This window comes from Phyllobates terribilis, unplaced genomic scaffold (assembly GCF_046119375.1).
Source record: "Phyllobates terribilis strain yellow unplaced genomic scaffold, ASM4611937v1 Scaffold_3__8_contigs__length_932513732, whole genome shotgun sequence".
Lineage (NCBI taxonomy): Eukaryota > Metazoa > Chordata > Amphibia > Anura > Dendrobatidae > Phyllobates > Phyllobates terribilis.
This window is the reverse complement of record NW_027362763.1, coordinates 345,511,262-345,532,645: the sequence shown is the minus strand read 5'-3', so window position 1 is coordinate 345,532,645 and position 21,384 is coordinate 345,511,262. Positions and strand designations below refer to the sequence as shown.

General features: G+C 43.8%; 1 protein-coding gene across 1 annotated transcript in view; it reads right to left on the bottom strand.

Annotated features, from left to right (window-relative positions):
- LOC141258548 (uncharacterized) overlaps positions 1-21,384 on the bottom strand; it is a 395,228-nt gene that overhangs the window by 289,976 nt on the left and 83,868 nt on the right. Inside the window, 5 exon segments of the mRNA XM_073673526.1 lie at positions 720-941; positions 1,440-1,555; positions 11,154-11,287; positions 15,552-15,719; positions 15,948-16,115. Coding sequence (XP_073529627.1) covers positions 720-941; positions 1,440-1,555; positions 11,154-11,287; positions 15,552-15,719; positions 15,948-16,115 — 808 coding nt within the window.

Sequence of the window (21,384 nt, the reverse complement as noted above, 5' to 3'; positions counted from 1 at the left end):
GCCCATGAGAGGCTGTTTTGTTTTTGCAACCACTGAAGTTTTATGAAGACAATAAAACTTCCCTTGTTTGGACCAGAGACATTGACTGTGTGAACTATTATAGCTGTCAAATGAGTGTGAAATCTCTACTGTGAAGGACAATGTACTACATAAGAAGACAAACATACAGTATAAGATTCACTTAAAGAGGTGTTCAGTTCCCAGGCTCTAAAGGCCCCGTCACAGTAAGCGAGATCGCTAGCGAGATCGCTGCTGAGTCACAAGTTTTGTGACGCAACAGCGACCTCAGTAACGATCTCGCTACATTTGACACTTAGCAGCGACCAGGCCCTTGCTGTGAGATCGCTGGTCGTGTCGGAATGGTCTGGACATTTCTTTGATCGTTGAGGTCCCGCTGGGTAGCATGCATCGGTGTGTTTGACACCTTACCAACAACCTTGTTGACGGCTCAGACACAGAAACACATAGGCGTGCATCGTTATACAGATCGCTACGGGTCGCCGCATCGCTGCTGCGTCGTTGAGAAGAACTGACTGTTTGACATCTCACCAGCGACCACATAGCGACGCAGCAACGATCCCTGACAGGTCGTATCGTTGTCGGAATCGCTGCAGCGTCTCTTAGTGTGACGGGGCCTTAAAAGCTCAGGTTTTCATTAAATGAAGAAGTTCTTATCTACACACTTATATAAGATAATAATGTACTTTGTCAGAACTGACCTGTATTTTTCTGTTGAAATCCATAAGAATAAAGACGACTTGCCGGTGTATAAGAAGGATCAAATATGGCTTGCCAATACGAACAAGGGCATGGGTTTGTGTAATACCTCCAGTATGGATATAAGTTAATATCATTATAATACCAGCTCAAACATTTCTGCCTGTAGTTCATTGATTGGGCTGTGTTATATTCCAGACGATAAGCCCAATATCCTTTTTTGTCTGCCATTGGAAAATAAAAGGAGTGCCAAAAATTTTTAGATACAGAAATAAATGAAGACTCCAAGACATCTGCTGTAGACTTAATTTCACATACTTTGTAAATGTATCCTCTAAAGCAATTTTCAAGTGTATACACTAAGGTCACATTGACATGGTAATTCAGTGTGCATGGAGTGCACTCGGGTCTATTGTATGGACTCTGTAAGTTGCCACATGGTACCTCTGTTTGGCACCATAATTATACCTAAAACTAAAGTTTCTAGGGAAGAATAAATCTTCAATACCCTCTTTTAATAGGCCATATCAAAATTTTAAGTTTTATGAATTTTCACAGAATCTGCATTAAAAAAATCCTCTCCAGTTTGGGCCAATAAAATTTTATAGGTGACTTATTCCAGATCTGTGTCATATGGATCAAAATGTAAATGTGCATTAAGCCTATCCCTGAAAAAAGATCTAATTAAATATTTTTCATTTAAAGAAATGGACAGTACTCACTTGTATTTTGTCCTATATACTGATCTGGCTTATATCTTTTCCAGGTTTCCCAAGAGTTAGTTTGTGGGTCATTATAAGATGGGAATTTCGGAGTAGGAGAATATGAAGGTTCCCCACTAGTCAAAGCAATATAAAACAATAGTTATAGACATGGTGATGTGCAGTCCCTAGTAATATATCAGTACCAAAACTGACTGTTTCTGGTCTATTACCAGGTTTGACTTAAAGGGGTTGACCACTGTAAATGTAGTTTAAAAATGTGTCGGGGACAGGGTTGCCAACGGTCCATAAAAATGGGGCACTTTTTTACTTCTTCATAATGTAAGACATCCATGATTGTTTTGAAGCTGAAGAAAATTATACAGATTATTTTGATTGTAATTGAAGCACCGGCATCTCTGCCCCCTGCCTGGCAGAGACGCCGTCCCACTCACCTCCTCGCTCCCCGTGCTCCCCGCTCTGCGTTCTCCAGTTCTCCTCTTCCTGCTGCCGGCGCGTGCAGCTCCCCAGGCACTGTGCTTAGGGCACGCGCGCGCTCCCTCCCTCTTAAAGGGGCCGCGCGCGCCGTCCTAAGGAGTCCCCGGCCAATAGCCGAGGGCCCTCTCATATATAAGGCACCTCCTCCAAAATGGAGGTGCCCGAGCAAAAGTTGTTACACAGTGTTTCTTACCTCTGCTTCAGCCCTCAGGTCCCGCTGCTAGCCTGACTACCAGTCCTGCCCGCCAGCCTGTTACCTGCCTGTTACCTGCCTGTTACCTGCCGTGCCTGCCAGCCCGCTCACCTGGGAGCACTTGCCTGATGCCTTCCTGCTACCTGCCGTGCCTGCCAGCCTGCTCACCTGGGAGCACTTGCCTGTTACCCGCCTGTTACCTGCCTGTTACCTGCCGTGCCTGCCAGCCCGCTCACCTGGGAGCACTTGCCTGTTACCTGCCTGTTACCTGCCGTGCCTGCTGGCCCGCTCACCTGGGAGCACTTGCCTGTTACCTGCCTGTTACCCGCTTGTTACCTGCCGTGCCTACCCGGAGGCTCCTGCCGTCACTTGCCGTGAACACCTGCCAGCCTACCTAGAGACTCCTGCCATCACTTGCAGTGTCTACCTGATAGCCTACCTGGAGGCTTCTGCTCGCCAGCCTGCCTGCTGTGCCCATCTGCAATTCCGGTCAGTCCCTGCCATCTGTACCGTGGGAGTCACCTGCTCCCTTACAAGGTCGTCCCCAGAGTGGCACCTGGTCCCTCTGCTCAGTCCCTCCCTGGTCACGGAGTCGTTAGCCGCCGTACGACCAGGGTCAGTCCGAGTTGATACTTAGTTTAGCCCCTCTGGGTCCCTCCTTGCACCGCAGCACAGAGGTTCCACCTCCCAGATCCGTAACAGTTTTCTCGGGCCATGGAACCCGGTGGCCCCCAGACCCCGCATTCTCCGACCTGCACCAGGAGGTCATACGTCAGAGAGCTCAACAGGAGTCGGTCCTGTCTTTTCTGCGGTCTATTAACTCTCGCCTAGGCGCATTGTCCAACCCGTCTGTGTCCGTCTCTGGTCAAGCAGCGCCTGCTTCCGCGGCACCACAACCCAGTCCTATTATGGCGTCCGGCTATGGACCCCGGCTCTCGGCACCTCCATGTTTTGCTGGCAACCCCGCTTTAGCTCGAGTTTCATAAACCAGTCCACCCTGCACTTTGAACCCTTGGCTCATCAGTTCATCTCCGACCAGGCCAAGGTGGCTTTCATCATGTCCCATCTCACTGGGGAAGCACTGGCATGGCTAAATCCCCTGTGGGAGAGAGGGGATTTCCTGATGTCCGATCTATCGTCTTTCCTCGCTGCTTTCCGGAAAGTCTTCGATGAACCAGGATGAAAATCCTCTTCAGCCTCCTCTCTGCTACCTCTCCGCCAAGGGAGTCTCACCGTGGTCCAATATGCCATACGGTTCTGTACCCTCGCTTCTGAGTTTGCCTGGGACAACGAGGCTCTGGTGTCCGTCTTCTGCGAGGGCCTTTCCGGTCGGATTAAGGACGAGTTAGCCGGCCGGGATATTCCTGCCACCTTGGATGAGCTGGTGTCACTCGCTACCCGGATCGACATCCGTTTCCTGGAATGTGCTAAAGAGACTACCCGGGAGAGAAAGTTTCCTTGCCTTGCTACTACTTTCCAGAGACCTGCCTCTCAACTAGCTACTCCCCGGGAGCACTCGCCCGAACCTATGCAGATCGACCAGACCAAGATGGTCAAATCTCGCCAAGAGTCACGCCGAGCCGAGGAGAGCTGTTTCTATTGTGGCAGTAAGGAGCACTTCATCCGTTCCTGCCCAGAGAAGCCAGGAAACTCCAATGTCTAGGACCGCTCAGAGAGGTCGTCTTAGGCAAAAGTAAGCCCTCTCCATCCCTGACTTTGTCTGTCTCTATCTCCTGGGGAGAGAACCGTCACTTTGAAATTGCTCACCTGGATTCAGGAACTGCTGGAAACCTCATTTCCCAGTCCCTGGTAGAGAGATATCGGATTCCCACCAAACCTCTGGCTGAACCGTTGGCAGTCGCCTCCGTGGATGGAAGACTCCTTCCGGTAACCATCCTGCTCGTCACAGAACCTATAACCCTGCAGGTGGGAATGCTGCACTCTGAGAGGATCTCCTTCCATGTGCTGGCCGGTCTCTCTCACCCCCTATTGCTAGGTCTACCCTGGCTTCAGAGACATGAACCCGTGCTGAACTGGCAATCCAGTGAAGTACTCCGTTGGGGGCAGGATTGCCATAAGACCTGCCTGGTTCCAGTTCGCCCGGCTCGTCCTCCACCGACCCCGGCTAATTTACCCGGTCTACCGGCACCTTACTGGTCCTATGCAGATGTCTTCAGTAAAAAGGAAGCCGAGACACTGCCACCTCATAGGCCATATGATTGCCCGATCAACCAGGTACCCGGTGCCACTCCACCCCGTGGGTGCATTTACTGACTGTCGTCGGCCGAGACCCGGGCCATGTCGGAGTACATCGAGGAGAATCTGGCCAGGGGAATCATCCAGAAATCTACCTCTCCGGCTGGAGCCGGTTTCTTCTTCGTCAAGAAGAAATATGGTTCATTACCCCCCTGTATTGATTATAGAGGACTCAACCAAATCACGGTCAAAAACAAATAATCTCCTGCCGCTCATCTCTGAGTTGTTTGACCGTCTTAGGAGAGCTAGGATCTTTACCAAGCTAGATCTACGTGGGGCGTATAACCTGGTCCGGATCCGTCAAGGAGACGAGTGGAAGACAGCATTCAATACCCGAGACGGTCACTATGAATACCGTGCGATGCCCTTCAGTCTCTGCAATGCTCCCGCCGTCTTCCAAGAATTAGTCAACAACATCTTCCATGACCTTCTATATTCTTGCGTGGTGGTGTACCTGGACGACATCTTGGTCTTCTCTCCGGATCTTCCCACACACCGGAGGGATGTTCGTCAGGTCCTGCTTAGGCTCAGGCAGAATCACCTCTATGCAAAATTTGAGAAGTGCCTCTTCGAGCAGACCTCTTTTCCATTCCTGGGCTATGTTATCTCCCAGACAGGTCTACGAATGGATCCCGAGAAGCTCTCTGCTGTCCTAAAGTGGCCCCGTCCGGAGGGGTTGAAGGCGATTCAGCGATTCTTGGGCTTCGCCAACTACTATCGTCTCTTCATCCCGCACTTCTCTTCCCAGACTGCTCCCATTTCTGCGCTCACCCGTAAGGGAGCAAATCCCAAGGAATGGCCGCCCGAAGCTGAGGAGGCCTTCCTTTCCTTAAAGCAAGCCTTCTCCTTTGCCCCTGTGCTGCACCGTCTGGACTGCAACAAACAGTTCTTCCTGGACGTTGATGCTTCCTCCTCCGGAGCCGGAGCTGTGCTCACCCAAAGATCTTCATCTGGGAAAATGGTAACCTGCGGCTTCTTCTCCAAACTCTTCTCCTCGTCTGAGCGCAACTACTACATAGGAGACCGAGAACTGTTAGCCGTTAAATTGGCGCTGGAGGAGTGGCGTTACCTGCTTGAAGGGGCTCTACACCCGGTGATCATCTATATGGATCACAAAAACCTGGCATATCTCCAGAATGCCCAAAGACTCAATCCGCGTCAGGCCCGGTGGTCTTTGTTCTTCGCCCGCTTCGACTTTATCCTACATTTCCACCCGGCGGACAAGAATGTCAAGGCTGACGCCTTGTCCCGATCCTTCCTTTCCTCCGATCTAGATGAGGAGCCTATGTACACCATCGACCCCTCCAAAGTGATGAATGTGGCCCCCTTGGATCTGACACGTCTTCCACCCGGTAAGACGTTTGTAGGGGTACCAGATCGTGAGAAGGTTCTTCACTGGGGTCATTCATCTAAACTAGCCGGCCATGCTGGCCAAAAGAAGACCTTCCTGCTCATTACCCGGCATTACTGGTGGCATACCCTGCGCAAGGATGTGGTAGACTTCCTCTCGGCCTGTTCGTCCTGTGCCCGCAACAAAGTTCCCAGACATCTTCCAGCCGGTTGCCTCCTGCCTCTTCCTGTACCTGCTGCCCCGTGGCAGCACATTGCCATGGACTTTATCACTGATCTCCCTGTTTCTGCCGGTTGTACTGTCATTTGGGTGGTCGCCGACCGCTTTTCTAAAATGGCCCACTTCATCCCTCTGCCTGGTCTCCCATCTGCATCGGAGCTGGCCAAGGATTTCTTCCGTCATATCTTCCGTCTCCATGGCCTACCCCTCCACATTGTGTCAGATTGAGGGGTTCAGTTCACCTCATGTTTCTGGAGAGCTACCTGTAAGCTACTGGATGTCAAACTGGATTTCTCCTCCACCTACCATCCACAGTCCAATGGCCAAGTGGAGCATATCAACCAAATTCTTACCAGCTACCTAAGGCACTTTTTTAACGCTTACCATACCAATTGGGTGGAGCTCCTACCATGGGCCGAAATCTCCTACAACAACCATGAGAGCGAATCTACTTCTAAATCCTCGTTCTTCGTGGTCTACGGTCAACTTTCCCGGATTCCGTTTCCCATCTCCGCCTCGGTGGACAACCCTGCCGCGGAGGCTCTTGTCAGCGAATTCTCCACCATTTGGGAAAATACTAGGTCCGCACTTCTTCAGTCCTCTGAGCGGATGAAGAAACATGCTGACAAGAGACGTCTGGATCCGCCTCAATTCCGCCCGGGAGATAAAGTCTGGCTCTCTTCCAAACATGTCCGACTCAAAATACCCTCCTTTACTTTAAGTTGGGTCCTCGGTTCATCGGTCCATTTGAAGTTCTCAAACAAATCAACCCAGTGGCCTACAAGTGAAAACTCCCGGCCACCTTACGGATTCCCAACTCCTTCCATGTATCTCTCCTCAAACCAGTTGTGTTTAACTCTTTTTCCCACAATCCAGGTACTCCCCCTGCTCCGGTTGCCGCTGAGGATGTTTTTGAGGTAGAGAACATTCTGGCCAGTAAGAGGGTAAGAGGAAAGACCCTTTTTCTAGTGGATTGCAAGGGGTTTGGCTCAGAGGAGAGAACTTGGGAACCCAGGGAGAACATTCATGCCCCGCTACTCCTTGAAAAATTCCTTTCTGGCCTAAAAAAGAGGGGGCGTAAAGGGGGGGTACTGTAGCATCGGCGTCTCTGCCCCCTGCCAGGCAGAGATGCTGTCCCACTCACCTCCTCACTCTCCGTGCTCTCTGCTCTGCCTTCTCCAGCGCTCCTCTTCCTGCTGCCGGCGCGCGCAGCTCCCCGGGCACTGTGCTTAGGGCATGCGCGCTCCCTCCTTCTTTAAGTGGCCGCACGTGCCATCCTAAGGAGTCCCCGGCCAGTAGCCGAGGGCCCTCCCATATATAAGGCACCTCCTCCAAAATGGAGGTGCCCCAGCAAAAGTTGTTGCACAGTGTTTCTTACCTCTGCTTCAGCCCTCAGGTCCCGCTGCTAGCCTGACTACCAGTCCTGCCCGCCAGCCTGTTACCTGCCTGTTACCTGCCGTGACTGCCAGCCTGCTCAACTGGGAGCACTTGCCTGTTGCCTGCCTGTTACCTGCTGTGCCTGCCTGCCCGCTCACCTGGGAGCACTTGCCTGTTACCTGCCTGTTACCTGCCGTGCCTGCCAGCCCGCTCACCTGGGAGCACTTGCCTGTTGCCTGCCTGTTACCTGCCGTGCCTGCCTGCCCGCTCACCTGGGAGCACTTGCCTGTTGCCTGCCTGTTACCTGCCGTGCCTGCCTGCCCGCTCACCTGGGAGCACTTGCCTGTTACCTGCCTGTTACCTGCCGTGCCTGCCAGCCCGCTCACCTGGGAGCACTTGCCTGTTACCTGCCTGTTACCTGCCGTGCCTGCCGGCCCGCTCACCTGGGAACACTTGCCTGTTACCTGCCTGTTACCCGCTTGTTACCTGCCGTGCCTAATCGGAGGCTCATGCCATCACTTGCCGTGAACACCTGCCAGCCTACCTAGAGACTCCTGTCGTCACTTGCCGTGTCTACCTGATAGCCTACCTGGAGGCTTCTGCACGCCAGCCTGCCTGCTGTGCCCATCTGCAATTCCAGTCAGTCCCTGCCATCTGTACCGTGGGAGTCACCTGCTCCCTTACAAGGTCGTCCCTAGAGTGGCACCTGGTCCCTCTGCTCGGTCCCTCCCTGGTCATGGAGTTGTTAGCCGCCGTACGACCAGGGTCAGTCCGAGTTGATACTTAGTTGCGCCCCTCTGGGTCCCTCCTTGCACCGCAGCACAGAGGTTCCACCACCCGGATCCGTAACAGTAATTATCATAATTTTACAGTTTTTAGTGAATTCAGCTAATGTCTTCTTATCAAGCTATGTGCTATAGACTTATAATCAAAATGATTTATTATGGTTGTCCAGTGTGTTCGTAAAAAATATTCTGTCCATTATTTTTGGAAAAGCTGTCCAAAAAATATTAAAAGTCAAGTTGGCAGCCCTGGTTTGGGACATGATTTTGTGGCACTTGCTAATATACAACTATTCAAGGTTATACTCCTATAGTTGTTAGTGCAGCTTTCTTCACGGAATACGCAGCTTTCCAGTCCCCAAAATTGCGACCAGTGTAGGGACATGTGACCAGACCTGTCCATCATTACTCCACTAGAAAAGCTGTTTCTCATGTGAAGTGATTTTTAGTTGGAGTAAGCTGATGGACAGAACTGATCACATATCCCTACAACAGCTGACATTTAGTGGACAGGGGAGCTGTGCAGTCAGTGGGTCAGGCGGCACTAATAAGTATAGAAGGAGAACCGGCAGTGCTTAGATATTAGCAAATTCCATAAAATCACGTTCCCAACATACTTGTTAAAATTTTTGCTGTATGAAGTGGCCACCCCTTTAACAGTAAGTTCTAATGATCCAATAAATTTAATATTCACAGTGGTTTAGCTTTGTAAATGTTTTCTAAATATATAAAACCTGGGTAGATCCTTGTAGATGTGATGTCACCAGCCCAATCCAAAAGTCCAGTCCCTCTCCCTGACTGTCGCCACCCACCTCACTAAATTATTTAATCTCTCTATTTCATCCTGTATCTTTCCTTCTCCTTTATATGGGGCATCATATGCCCATTACTATAAAAAATCCCTTGATCAGAACTATATTGGTAATTAAGGTCCTGTCTCTATTCCCCCCTTTATCTCTAAACTCTTTTAAAGCTTGGGCTACTCCTGTCTCATCCGCTATCTTTTCAGATAACTCCTTTCTTGCCCCTTTACAACCCAGTTTCCACTCCTTAAGCCCCCGTCACACTAAGCAAGATCGCTAGCGAGATCGCTAGCGAGATCGCTGCTGAGTCACAAGTTTTGTGACGCAACAGCGACCTCAGTAGCGATCTCGCTTCGTTTGACACTTAGCAGCGACCAGGCCCCTGCTGTGAGATCGCTGGTTGTGTCAGAATGGTCTGGACATTTCTTTGATCGTTGAAGCCCCGCTAGGTAACATGCATCGCTGTGTTTGACACCTTACCAACGACCTTGTTAACGACCCAGACACAGAAAACACATAAACACATAGGCGTGCATCGTTTTACAGATCGTTATGGGTCCCCGCATCGCTGCTGCATCGTTGGGAAGATCTGACTGTTTGACATCTCACCAGCGACCACATAGCGATGCAGCAACGATCCCTGACAGGTCGTATCGTTGTCGGGATCGCTGTAGTGTCGCTTAGTGTGACGGGGCCTTTACACTCTACAGAAACTTCTCTTACTAAAATCTCTAACAATCCACTAACAGCTATATCTAAGGGCCTCTACTCCTTTCTGATTCTCCTGAATCTCTCTGTCGCATTTGACACTGTGGATCACCAGCTCCTTCTCACTATGCTCCACTCTATTGGCCTCAAGGGCACCATCCTCTCTTGGTTCTCCTCCTACCTCTCTGACAACTCTTTAACTTTATCTTTTGCCAGATCTTCTTCCTTTCCTCTTTGTTTTAATGTCAGATTATTTATGGTTCAGTCCTAGTCCCACTCCTCTTTTTTCTATACATCGCCCCTATTTGACATCCCATCAGCAGGTTTAGTTTTCAGTACCATTCCTATGCTATGATACCCAATTATACACTTCTTCTCCTGACATCACCCCCACATTACTACAAAATACTAGTGATTGTCTGTCTGCTGTCTCTAACATTATGTTCTCCCTCTATCTAATCTGAATCTATCAAAAACTGAAGTCCTTGTTTTTCCTCCTTCCACTAACCTACTTAGACTCAATTTTGCCTTTTCCGTGTTTGTTTCTACCATAACTCCCAAACAGAATGCCTGCTTTTTTCGGGATATATTTGACACAGAGTGTCTCCTTTACTTACTACATTTGACAACTCACTCACTAATTCCACCTGCACCTGAAAAGCTTCTCTAAAATTTGACTTTTTCTTGCATATGACTGTGCAAAACGTCTTACTGTTGCTCTTGTTAATTCTTGTCTGGACTATTGCAACTTTTTACTAATCAGTCTCACTGTTTCTAAATCCTCCCTTCTGCAATCTATCCTGCATGCAGCAACCAGTGGCAGTTTTTGTACTGGTTGCCCATCCACTACAGAGTACAATATAAACTTATCACTCTTGCCCACAAAGCTCTTCAAAGGTCTGCACTGCCCTACATCTCCTCCCTCACCTTTGTCTACCACCCTACTCTCTCCATTCCTCTGCCGATGTAAGACTAACATCCTGTATAATCTGAACCTCCCACTCCCACCTCCAAGACCTTTCTCATGTTCCAGGTCTATGGAATGAACAATTCAATTAATTTCAAATATCCGTAGTTTTAGGCGTGCCCTAAAAATGCATTTCTTTAAACTGGCATATCACCTCACCTAACTAATCTAACTATTCCCTTTCTGCCCTTCCTAAATGTTCCTCAGAACCTGGTCCCTCATATCATCTGTTTACACACCCTCCATGCACTTAATAGCACTTTGTATCTGCACTTGTACAAATACTCATTCAGCATTGCGTGAACACCCTATTTATTAGATTAATGGCTGGACCATACATGACGAGCATTTTTTACCATTTACCTTTTTTATCTCTCCTATTTCCTCATTGATTGTAAGCTTGTGATTAGGGCCCTCACTCCTTTTGGTATCTGCTGAATTATGTGTTACTCTGTAATTTCTGACATTGTATGTGCAGGCCCTCTCTGAATTATAAAGTACTGTGGAATACACTGGTGCTATAGAAATACAAATTATTATTATTATTATTATTATTATTATTATTATTATTATTATTATACCTGAAGTAGCCCATTTTTGGTAAGTAATAATTGGGAAGTGAGTTATAACTCCAGTTCATTCCTCCATCTGCATATCTCATCAGGCAGAAAGAGAAGATGCCATCTGTGACTAACACAGCTTGGTAGGTGTTTGTCTGCAATAAAAATGGTACCATTAGATCAGCTGCGAACATTGGATTTTCAGCAACCTACACTATTAAATTAAACCTGTCACAAGATTTTTACCATGTATACTAAATCCATCCTCTTTAAACCGTCTTGACCATAACTCTGTTGATAAGTGCCCAGCTCCCCCGCACATCTAAGAAAACACCAATTGTAAGCCATTTGGTAATCATCACGGTCCAGTCTGATGGGTCTCACCGGAATATGCTCGGTGCTTCCTCTGTCCCCACAATCGCAAGCCCTCCTTCCTTGATTGAAGTGACTGACATCTCCTACTTCATCTGCAGTCTGTTCTACTCTTGCACCCACACAATAGAGAACAGGAGCTGAGCTTTTTCAACAGACTCTGTGAATGATGTAGAAGTTAACAGTGGTGCTTAGCACAGACCACCGTCACAGGTTTCCATTAATAGTACTTTGGATAACACTTTAACCCTTTTACCCCTGAGCCTGTTTTCACTTTCATGACCAGGCAAAATTTTACAAATCTGACCACTGTCTCTTTATGAGGTAATAACTCTGTAACGCTTCAATGGATCCCACTAATTCTGAGATTGTTTTTTAGTGACATATTGTACTTCATGATAGTGGTAACATTTATTTGATACGACTTGCGTTTATTTGTGAATTTTGGCAGAAATTTGGCGAAAATTTAGAAACTTTCGCAATTTTCAAACTTTGAATTTTTATGTCCTTAAATCAGAGAGATATGTCACACAAAATAGATAATAAATAACATTTACCATATGTCTACTTTATATCAGTACAATTTTGGACAAGTTTATCAGAGATTTCTAATTTTTCCAGAATTTACAAAACTATTTTTTACATCACATTTGAAATGACTTTGAGGGGTCTATGTGATAGAAAATACCCAAAGGTGACACCATTCTAAAAACTGCACCCCTCAAGGTGCTGAAAACCACATTCAAGAAGTTTATTAACCCTTCAGATGCTTCACAGGAATTTTTGAAATGTGAAAGAAAACAATGAACATTTAACTTTTTTTCACAAAAATTTTACTTTAGACCCATTTTTTTTTATTTTCACAAGGGTAACAGGAAAAAATGGACCCCAAAATTTGTTGTGCAATTTCTCCTGAGCATGCCGATACCCCATATATGGGGGAAAACCACTGTTCAGCATTGTCCTTTTCAGAAGTGCACAAAACTTTGGCCGGCGGCACTATTATACACGCTTAAAAAGATGGACATTGCCGGATTACAGGCCAGATGGCATCCACAGTGCCTCCATCTGCCTCATTATAGGGATTCTTCTGCCAGGGGTTCCGCCTGAATCACGTATTTCAAAGATTTACAAGGAAACTTCGGTGTAAGTGCTCAGTGCTGAGCGTAGGATAAATGTACTTTGAGCCTACAGCAATCTTTGGGAGGCAGAATGAACAAATCAACAGCAGGTGAAGGATTGGTTTCATTTATTTTTTACGCTGTTCCTTGTGCGGTATAAATGACTTTATTCTTCGGGTCAGTGCGATTATACCGATACCAGATTTATATTGGGTTTTTATGTTTGGCAGCTGTCACACACTATAATAGACACTTTTTATTGCAAAAACTAGTTTTTGCATCGCCATATTTTAAGAGCTATAATTTCTACATATTTCAGCTGATAAGGTCATGTGAGGGCTTGTTTTTTGCGGGACTAGTTGACGTTTTTATTGGTACCATTTTAGGGCGCATGAAATTTTTTGATCACTTTCTATTCTGATTTGTGGGAGGCAGAATGAACCAAAAACAGCAATTCAGGAATTGTTTTTATTTATTTTTTTTATGCCACTTCGCATGTGGTAAAATTGATAAGGCAGCTTTATTCTTCGGGTCAGTACGATTACAGCGGTACAACATTTATATTTTTTTTCTATTTTGGCGCTTTTACACAATAAAATCTATTTTATAGAAAAAATAATTGTTTTTGCATCAGTATATTCTGAGAGATATAACTTTGTCATTTTTCCGCTGATGGAGCTGAATGATGGCTTTTTTTTGCGGCACAAGATGATGTTTTCAGAGGCGTAATTTTTATTTACATTCGTCGTGTGTTTCATAACATTTTATTCCACATTTTGTTCAGCGGTATCATGATAAAGCAACGTTTTTGTCTCTTTTTTTAAATTTTTTTTACGGTATTCACTGAAAGAATTGACTAGTGGGACAGTTTTGTAGATCAAGTTGTTCTCGATGCGGCGATACCAAATATGTGTACTTTTTTTTTTTCCATAAAAATAATTATTTATGGGCAGAATATATTTACATTTTTATTATTATTTTGTGATTTTTTTAAAATATTTTTACAAATGTTTATTCACTTTTTTGTACTTTGTCCCACTATGGGACTTTCACCTTTTGTCAGCCTGATCGCTTTTAAATCATAGGGATACAGCAGCATTCCTATGCAGCACTGCAGACAAACTTGTTAGATCATGCACTGCACATGAGCTAGCAACTTTTCTAGCTCTGGTGACACGGATGTCATCATAACGACATCGGGTCACCATGTCAATGGTCGGAAACCCACGATGACGTCGCGGGGTCTCCGATCCAAGGGCAGAAGGGCTGTCTTCCCTCTGAGTGCTCGCTAAATGCTGCATCGCTGCATTTAGCGGGTTGAAGAGCCTGGAGCGGTACGGGCACCACTCCTGGCACTGAGTCAGAATCAGCTGACACCCGACAGAAATTGCCCGCGCACAGCCCACTGTGCACGGGTGATCACCATGAAGTAAATATACTGCACCTGTTGGTAAGTCCTTCCCGACGATAATGTATATGTACTACAAATGTCAGGAAGGGGTTAAGGATAACATATTACAATCAGATCGGTGAGAGCCTAACACCTGACAACCCCACAGATCGGCAGCAACCAGATGTAAAAGTTGTATTTAGAGAAACGCCACTACTCCATCATGCTGTTTAAAAGCCACTTCTGGGTCCTGGCAGATAAGCTCCTACTCAAATGAATAGGACCTGATCTGCTATGATCGAAAGTTGCCACTAAACTGCGTGAAAAAGTGGTCATGTCATGATAACAGTTGATCAGTGGGGGTGCTGAGAATTGGATTCTCATTAATCTGTTAGTTATGACCTATCCTAAGTGTAGGTCATCAATTCATCAACAACACAGTAGTACAAAATCCCTTTAAATCTGCAGTGCCAAGCAATAGCTTTTATGTCTATGAAATCTAAGTTTTGGTTAAGTGTGAATAGTTATCAGTAAACTATAAGTATCATGTTTTGAGGGCCTCACAATATATTTCTATTGTGAGATCCTAAAATATGGTAAAAAAAGTACAGTGGTTCTTGAAAGTTTGTGAACCCTTCAGAATTTTCCAGATTTCTGCATAAATTTGACCTCAACTACATCAGGTTGTCACATGAGCCCTAAAATTAGATAAAGAGAATTAAAGCAAAGAAATGAGTCAAAAGCAATAGACTTTGTCATTTTTTTATTGAGGAAATTGATCCAATATCACATTTATGCAGGTGGCAAAAGCATTAGCAGATAATTTGAAGGTGATATTAGAGTGTGATGTTTTCAATCAATTAAATGACAATGAGATGCGAGTCTGCTATCTGCTTTTTTAAAAACAGGGATCTATCAAAGTGGGTGACTCATTAGTTTGATTTAGTTTTCTATATCTACTTTTAGGACCTGTAGGAAAATATTATGTAATTTGAGGACAAATTTATGCAAAAATATGGAAAATTCTGAAGAGTTCACAAACTTTCAAGCAACACTGTATGTCTCAGGAATAAATACGACAGTCACAATTTGTTATGTGCATAAAAGTAGGTTTGTTTTAGTCACTTCTGCCTTCTCTGCCTATAATACATGGAACTCATTTAGAAATGTTGCTGTATATATTGAGTCTCAGCTATAAATCAGCTTATACCACCTAAAGTAACTGCAGGATCTAACAATAGTGAGGAAACTTCTCATCGTTGTTGTGTGGCAAAGGATCAGGGGTTTAAGCAGTAATATATACACTTTTCTAGGAAAATCCCCTTTAGCTCAGATGGCGGCAAATATTATTGGTCAAAAGTTTTATGTGTGGAACTGGGGTTGCTGTAGAAACTAATGCATAGATGTACACTAATCCAATTACTGGTTTTAGTTATTTATGTCCTGAAACAATTGACAGCGCAAGAAAGGTTTTACAAAGCAAGAAACATTTCAAGAAATAAGTGTAGAAAGTGCTTTCGTTTCTACTCATCTTACCTCAAAGGAATTAAAGAAATATCCCGGATACGGTGGAACCTGATGCCAAGTTATCTTAATGGCCCAGAGAGCTTTAAAATCCACAGGAAGTGAAGGAAAATATGACTTTATTTCAGATTCAAGTTTGATTTTGAAATCTGTGTTGGGTGAAGCCTGGAAGTCATAAGTCTGCAAAAGACAAAAAAAGGAAGATTTAGATTTTAAACGTAAGAAAAATTGAATAACTAACACCTTTATGACCTTAAGGGCCTTAAATTTTAGCTGCTTTTCTTTGAGAGATCACTGTAATTGCAGTACATTAATTAGGACACTGAAGAAACATATTTCATTGAAAGAAAACATTATTTCTATTCATTTTTGGTATATTCAGATTGGTCTTTCAAAGATCTATCTCACCTTATAATAAAGTTCTCCCATTCTGGAGAAATCTGCATCTGCCCAGAAAACGGCAATCATAGGAGGAGTAAAATAATCGTAGTCATAGAAATAACTATAAGGGTATTTCATGTTGTAAACTGGGTCATAGAAATTTCGTCTGAAAATTATAACACCATTGTCTGTGAACTGTTGAAATAAAAATAGCGGAAAATAAATTCACATAATTATTCAGGTATATAACAAACGAAGAGGTATCAGTCATATGCGAAACCGGAAAGTCATCATGACTCAGGGCAAAAGCTGCAGGAAGTGAATTCTTTAAAGCATTTGGTCGGGAGGTAAATTGCATCTACATCAATAGAGAGGTGAAGTTTAGAGGTTGGCAGCATGTACTGTAGAACTATGTAGTATTGAGAGCACTATGTATGTACATATTCTGTGTATTTATGCATACAATATTGCTTCCAGTCTAACCTTTTAGAACAAAGAAACAGAGGACCAGGTTATAAGGTGCTTCTACTCAGCTGCGTCAAGGATCCCGAAGTATAGATGGATTAAGAATTTTAATTTTAAAACCTAGCAAAAGTTGCTAGATAATGTGAAAAATTTAAAAAACGTAATAAAATATAAAACAGCGCATTTTGGCTGTCTAGCCTTAGTCAGGTGTGTGTATATATATAGATATATATATATATATCTATATATAGATATATATATACACACATATATATCACATAAAAAATAGAGGAAAAATCGCAGTCACCATCCTTAAAACGTCTTTTCTTTATTTGAAAGTATAAAACATGGGTTTGCAGGGGTGAATGAAGTGCTTACAGGACGCCAGCCGTTTTTCACCAACTGGTGCTTCAACGGGTCCTTGTGTATCCACAAGGGTAATAGTCCCTTAAGGATCGAGCCTCTTTGTAGGTTAATGACCAGGCCTCATTTTTTAAATTTGACCACTGTCACTTTATGAAGTAATAACTCTGGAATGCTTCAACGAATCCCACTGATTCTGAGAATGTTTTTTCCTGACATACTGTACATCATGATACTGGTAAAAGTTTTTCGATAAGACTTGCGTTTATTTGTGAAAAAAATCGGAAATTTGGCAAAAATTTAGAAAATTTCATAATTTTCAAACTTTGAATTTTTATGCCCTTAAATCAGAGAGATATGTCACACAAAATAGTAAATAAATAACATTTCCCACATGTATACTTTACATCAGCTCAATTTTTGAAACACATTTTTTTGTTAGAAAGTTGTATGGGTTAAAAGTTGACAAGCAATTTCTCATTTTTCTAACAAAATTTACAAAACCATTTTTTTAGGGACCACATTACATTTGAAGTGACTTTGAGGGGTCTATATGAAAGAAAATACCCAAAAGTGACACCACTCTAAAAACTGCACTCCTCAAGGTGCTCAATACCACATTCAAGAAGTTTACATTTAACTTTTGTTTCACAAAAATTTTATTTTAGACCCAATTTTTTTTATTTTCACAAGGGTATAAGGAGAAAATGGACCCCCAAATTTGTTGTGCAATTTTTCCTGAGTACACCGATACCCCATATGTGGGGGAAAACCACTGTTTGTGTGCATGGCAGGGCTTGGAAGGGAAGGAACATTGTTTGACTTTTTGAATGCAAAATTAGCTGGAATCAAGAGCGGACGCCATATCATGTTTGGAGAGCCCTTGATGTGCCTAAACAGTGGAAAAAAAACCACAAGTGACCCCATATTGGAAACTAGACCCCTCAAGGATTTTATCAAGGGGTATAGTGAACATTTTGAGCCCAGAGGTATGACACAGAATTTGATAACATTAGGTCATCATATTGAATAAGTTGTCATTAGTCTTGAGCGCAACTTGAGTTTGCATCGGGTACTCGGGTATGGACTATGTATCGCGGGTGCTCGAGTGATATGCTCGAGTCCCCGCCCCGCATGTTTCACAGTTGTTAGACCACTCAAGGAATTTATCTAGATGTGTTGTGGGCACCTTGAACACTCAGGTGCTTTACAGAAGAAGTTTATATTAAAGAGCCATGAAAATAAAAAAATCTAATTTTTTCCACAAAAATTATCTTTTAGCCACAAATATTTTATTTTGACAAGGGTAACAGGAGAAAATGGACCTCAACATTTTTGTGCAATTTATGCTGAGTTTGCCAACACCCCATGTGTGGTCGAAAACTACTTTTGAGGCACAGTGCAAAGCTCAGAAATGCAAAAGTGCCATATTGGAATTCAAATTTTGCTGGAATGGTTTGAGGGTGCCATGTAACAATGTTAGAGCCTCTGAGGTGCCAGAACAGCAGAATCACCCATAAGTGACCCCATTTTACAAACTACACCTCTCAATGAACTCAACTAAGGGTGCAGTGATCATATTGACACCACAGGTGTGTCACAGAATTTTATACCATTGGGCAGTGAAAAAATAATTACATTGTTTTAGCCCTAGATTTTACATTTTGACATGGGGAAATTGGTGAAAAATGGCACCAAAATGTGTCACACAATTTTTGCTGAACGTGGCAATATCCCACATGTGTCTGTACAGTGCTGCTTAGCCACACAGTGAGACTCGGGAGGGATGGAGCGCTATTTGCCTGCTGGAGCGCAGATTTTCCTAGAATAGTTTGTGGACTCCATATACAGAACCCCAAGTGCTAGAAGAGCAGAATCCCTCCTCAAGTGACCACATTTTGGAAATTATACCTCTGCCAAACATGTGGACACTAAATGTTGTTTAAACATATTGTGGTGCTCAAAAGGTAGGGAGGAATTTGGATTTGGGAGAGAAGAATTTGCTGAATTTCTTTTGTGGAGCGAGGAGCCATTTTGCTTTTCCAGAGCCTTTGTACTACCAGTAATGTGGAAGCCCCTTATATTTTCATTAACAGATGACAGACTAGAGTGGGGGCTTTTTACGTAAAGCTTTTATTGGGAACATTTTACATAATATTTGGGATCACATTTATCCTGTGCTCTATGCTGAGCACTTACTTTGTGGTTTCCATCTAAATCTTCGAATGACGTGATTGAGATGAAACCTCCGAGGGATCCATTCCCTATAATGAGGCAGCAGAGTTACTCTGGACTCCATTTGGCCTTTGTTCAGCATTGTCCTTCTTTTCAAAAATGCACAAAACTGTGGCTGACCGCGCTTTTATCCACACCTAAAAAGATGGACACCGCCCGATCATAGGTCAGACGGCGTCCACAGTGCCTCCATCTGCCTCATTATAGGGAATCTTCCACCGGGGGTTCTGTCTGAATCACGTATTTCAGAGATTTACATGGAAACCCAGGTGTAAGCGCTCAGCGCAGAGCGCAGGATACATTTGAGCTGAGCCTTATTGCGATCTTTGGGAGGCGCAATGAACAAATCAGCAGCAGGTGAAGAATTGGTTTTATTTATTTTTTGTGCGGTATAATTGATTAGGCGACTTTATTCTTTGAGTCGATGTGATTACAGCAATACCAGATTTATATGGGGTTTTTATGTTTGGCATCTGTCACACACTAAAAGACGCTTTTTTTTGAAAAAATTAGTTTTTGCAATGTCATATTTTGAGAGCTATGATTTTTCCGTATTTCATCTGACAGTCATGTGATGGCTTGTTTTTGCTGGACAAGTTTATGCTTTTATTGGTAACATTTTCGGGCAAAATACATTTTTTGATCGCTTTCTGGTCTAATTTTTGGGCAGGTAGAATGAACAAAAAGCAGCAATTAAGGATTTGTTATTTTGTTCTTTTTTTGTCATTACTCCTGTGGTAAAATTGATAAGGCAGCTTTAGTCTATGGGTCAGCACGATTATAGCGATGCCTCATTTATGTAACTTTTTAATGTTTTTGAGCTTTTACATAATAAAAACTTTTATAGAAAAAATAATTATCTTTGCATCGCAGTATGCTGAGAGCTGTAACATTTAAATTTTTCACCTGATGGAGCTGTACATTGGCTTAATTTTTGCAGGACAGGATGACGTTTTCAGCAGTGGCAATTTTATCTGCATCTTTTTTTTATCGCGTTTTATTCCTTTTTTCCCAGCGGTATGATGAGAACGCATAGTTTCCCATATTTTTTTGTTTTTTTTTTACGCCGTTCACTGAAGGGGTTAACTAGTGTGACACATTTGCGACAATTCCAAATATGTGTACTTTTTTGGGTCACCATGGCAACGGTTGGGCCCCCGCGATGACATTGCAGGGGCGCCGATCTGAAGGCTCCCGTCCCTCTGCATGCCTCCTGAATGCTGCAATTGTTAGCGATCACAGCATTTAGGCACTGGCAGTGCTGAACTCCTGCTCTAATCAGGGAGGAGATGCTGTAGGTAAATCTGTATGCAGTAAGTGTTTCTATCCTATTAAATGTTTTGATATTCGTTTTTCCACTCCATGCACAAGTAAACACAACTAAAGATTGTAAGTAATACCTATTAATTAATAATTATAATGCACAGAATGTGGATTTAATGATAAACTGTTCACAGGGCATTCCAGTACTAAAATTCCATTTTATTAGATGTAATCTTTAGGGTGATTGGATTTGCTTAATTTCTTTGCAACTCCACTACATGATACATGAATCTTTACAAGTGTTACATCTGTCAAAGGCCAACTGGACCAAAAAGATTACCTTAGACAGACTTGGGGCATGCTAATCCATCTGGCAAATACCAGAGAAACCATGGCCTTCACCCTTTAACCCCTGTACAGGAAACTGGTCTTAAAACGGTATCCACTGGTATGCTTCCATGGAAAGACTGTTGTAAGGAAGAGCAAACCAGGGCACGAGAATGGTGAAGTAGCTGGGTGAAAGGCAAGAGGACAGCAAAAGTACAAAATCCTCAGGCAAAAGAAATGTAAACAAAAAAGCTAAGGTCAAAACAGCGACACATACACTAAATAGGGGCAGAGATACAGAACTTAACCAGAGCACAAAGCTAAATCTAGCAGCGTCCAGCAGTAAGATGGAAGCTTTAGTAGGGTGTGGTGCTTTCCAATTGGCTGAAGCAAGAAGCTGATAACTCCAGCTGGACAGTACACACATCTATACTGTCAGACTGGTATGCATTGCAGGTCCCAGCCACCCTAACCTTAGTAGCTGGACAGAGCCTGCACCGACAAGAGCTTTTGGTTCCAACATCTCTTCTATCACCAGCGCCACCAGAGAATGAATACAACTGTGATAACAAGGCTCCCATAGACATCAAAAGTCTAAAGCTCTGTCCCTGTAACGTACATACCGGACATCCTAGGTTCTTCAGAGTGAGAAATTCTTACAAAAAAACACTCTCTAATTTGGTTAATACTTGGGGGGTCTTGAGCAGAAGACATTCCTATTAACTCATGGTCCCCAATAGAGTATTAGAATGCCATGGTTTTTCAGACAAGTCTTTGCTGATCTGAACTCTTCCAATAGGTTTTTACTTTT